The 2,370-nt window shown below is 47.0% G+C and overlaps 1 protein-coding gene across 1 annotated transcript; it reads left to right on the top strand.

Moving 5' to 3' along the window:
• Positions 1-258: 258 nt before the first annotated feature.
• On the top strand, positions 259-2,075 carry LOC109466971 (the record flags this gene model as incomplete). Its single annotated transcript, XM_019764857.1, has 3 exons — positions 259-1,095; positions 1,377-1,515; positions 2,002-2,075. Coding segments are annotated over exons 1-3 (768 nt in total), but the record flags the coding sequence as incomplete, so codon positions are not given.
• Between the last annotated feature and the right edge of the window lie 295 nt (positions 2,076-2,370).

Below are 2,370 nucleotides of genomic sequence, written 5' to 3'. Positions count from 1 at the left end.
TGAACTAAAAAGTTGGTATAATATATACACAAAGTAACATTAGAACCACAACTGGTACAAGATGTCTCAGGTTGACGTCGAAAATCAAATTATGTTAATTTGGACCTGAATGCTTACAAATAATGATTATGCGACCGGGAAATAAAAGTGATATGCTTACAGCGCAAATCTAACCATAAAAAAGGATTTCTTCTACAGAATTTGAAGCTTCTGTGGTAAGTACATTTTAGACGACCTTGCACAGATGACTGCATTTTTAAATAACATAGTTCAAATGTTATATCATGTGAGTCCCAAATCGCCTCATTGGTATTCAGTCTTGCCTGGGGATGTTGCAAGTGACCGGCCGGGTCATCTACAACAATAGTCGGAGAGTATAATTAACCGAGTTAATTGACTTGGTATAATTTATACATACGTGCTTGGGCTATTTCCTCATTGGGATCAGAACCGTCCAAACTGTCGGTTGGGACGATTTTGTTTCCGTCTGAAACCACACTAGGCCTTATTTACCTTTACTAACTATCGTTACGGTGGAGAATGACGTCGGAGAAGCTCCCTTACGGTCACCTCATGCCGGAGAGGAGCACCCGCCGGGAACGCACGGGCGGCCCGCTCGGCTCGCTCGTAGGTGTTCTCGGCGCCGCCGCGGTGTTTGTTTCCGCCGTGGTGCTGGCCGTGATCGTGCAGAACATCGGGCATGAGATGGGCAATCTCCGGGCCAGGGTGGAGAGGGAGCACGGCGAGATGGCTAAACTGCAAGCCCAGGCTCAGAGAGCCAACAACGACATGGCTAAAATGCAAGCCCAGGCTCAGAAAGACCACGACGAGATGGCTAAACTGCAAGAAAAGGTCGAGAAAAGCGACGCAGAGATAATCAAGCTCCAAGCCCAGGCTCAGAAAGACCACGACGAGATTGGTAAACTGCAAGCCCAGGCTCAGAGAGACCACGACGACATGGCCAAACTCCAAGCACGGGCCGAGAAAGACCAAGAGGAGGTCCTGTCTCTGAGGGAGAGGATCGTCGTGCTGGAAACACAGGTCCGAGGCGCGACTTTCCCACCAAACTACGCCGAACAACAACAAATGTCCCATGTAAGTAGTCACATTTACCGCACTGCGTGAATAATAGTGATAGGCATATATAATTTCAGTTACGACAAGAACATCGTATCTTTTACTGACAGTATTCCTATCACAGTTCTTGACATTCCCATGAATGCTACCATCAGGTTCAAAGAGTCTACAAGCCCGGTTTTGCCAACGTATGTAGTGTGTGTTTTCCAATATTTTGTCCACTAAACCTCAGCTAGTACAGCGGTAAACATGACGTACTGACTTGTGGTATTCCTTCCTACTGGACCGGTTCTGTGCAGAGCCCTGAGGGAGGACAGTCTGGGCACGTCGGCGAGGCTGACACCGGGGGACAGAACAACAACGCCACGGTGGGAGGACTTGCGCACAGGCGCTCCAAGAGAGATTCGCCCAACTGGGTCCGACTCCCGTCTGGGTCAGGTAGAGTACATTTAGCTTTAGTATAAGGCGTACTCTGTTTCATCTCCAAGCAGATCTTTGCTTTGGTGGCTGAGCAAAGACAGAATCAAATTGGCCATTTGCCAGACAGTTACCATTCCGCCACCAAAATATCTGCTTGGAGAATCTACTCTGTTCTGTCTGACCTAAAGAATGTGTCTGGGTTTCAACACATGAACTAATAAAATATCATTGATCTGTATAGAGCAATTCCGATGTATATAATTCAGAAAAGAATTGTACTCTTATAATGTGCACTATTGCTAAATTGTCTCGGTAGCAATTCAAAGTACGCAGCTATCCACCATTTCCTTTAGTAAGGTAATAAAATCCACATACACGCTTCAATGTACAGATTTTAAGTTTATATTTGTCAAAATATAGAATATGTTGCCTAACCGTGTTTCTTCTAGATCTACTACAAGATAAGATTCAATTGGTCCACTTTCTAACGCCGCTCCTTGACAGGTTGTTGTCAGAACCAGCCGGGACGGGACGGTCGGGACGGACGGGACGGAATGGCGGGATCACCCGGGCTGAAGGTGCGCTGAAACGTCCCGGAGTCATCACTCATTTGTTACTCCGTGAAGGAGGTCAGGACCTCCGGACGGAGTGTTGTGATCGGCTGATTTTTCATGTTCGCAGTCAAAACACTGGGTTCTCTTTGTGTAATCGGCACGCAATTTTATACGCCGTCTGCGGGCATGCCCGTGTTGATGCACGAATGTGTATTTTTGCCGTTGCTGCTTTCGCGGTCAATGTAATATCGCAGACGCACCCCTACAATTACGAGGCGAATTGGAATGGTCCAGAAAAACGCGTTGTTTGGAATAGCAG

Source organism: Branchiostoma belcheri, unplaced genomic scaffold (assembly GCF_001625305.1).
Source record: "Branchiostoma belcheri isolate BF01 breed outbred unplaced genomic scaffold, Haploidv18h27 scaffold1722, whole genome shotgun sequence".
Taxonomy (NCBI): domain Eukaryota; kingdom Metazoa; phylum Chordata; class Leptocardii; order Amphioxiformes; family Branchiostomatidae; genus Branchiostoma; species Branchiostoma belcheri.
The sequence above is the reverse complement of the archived record's forward strand: the minus strand, read 5'-3'. Positions and strand labels throughout refer to the sequence as shown.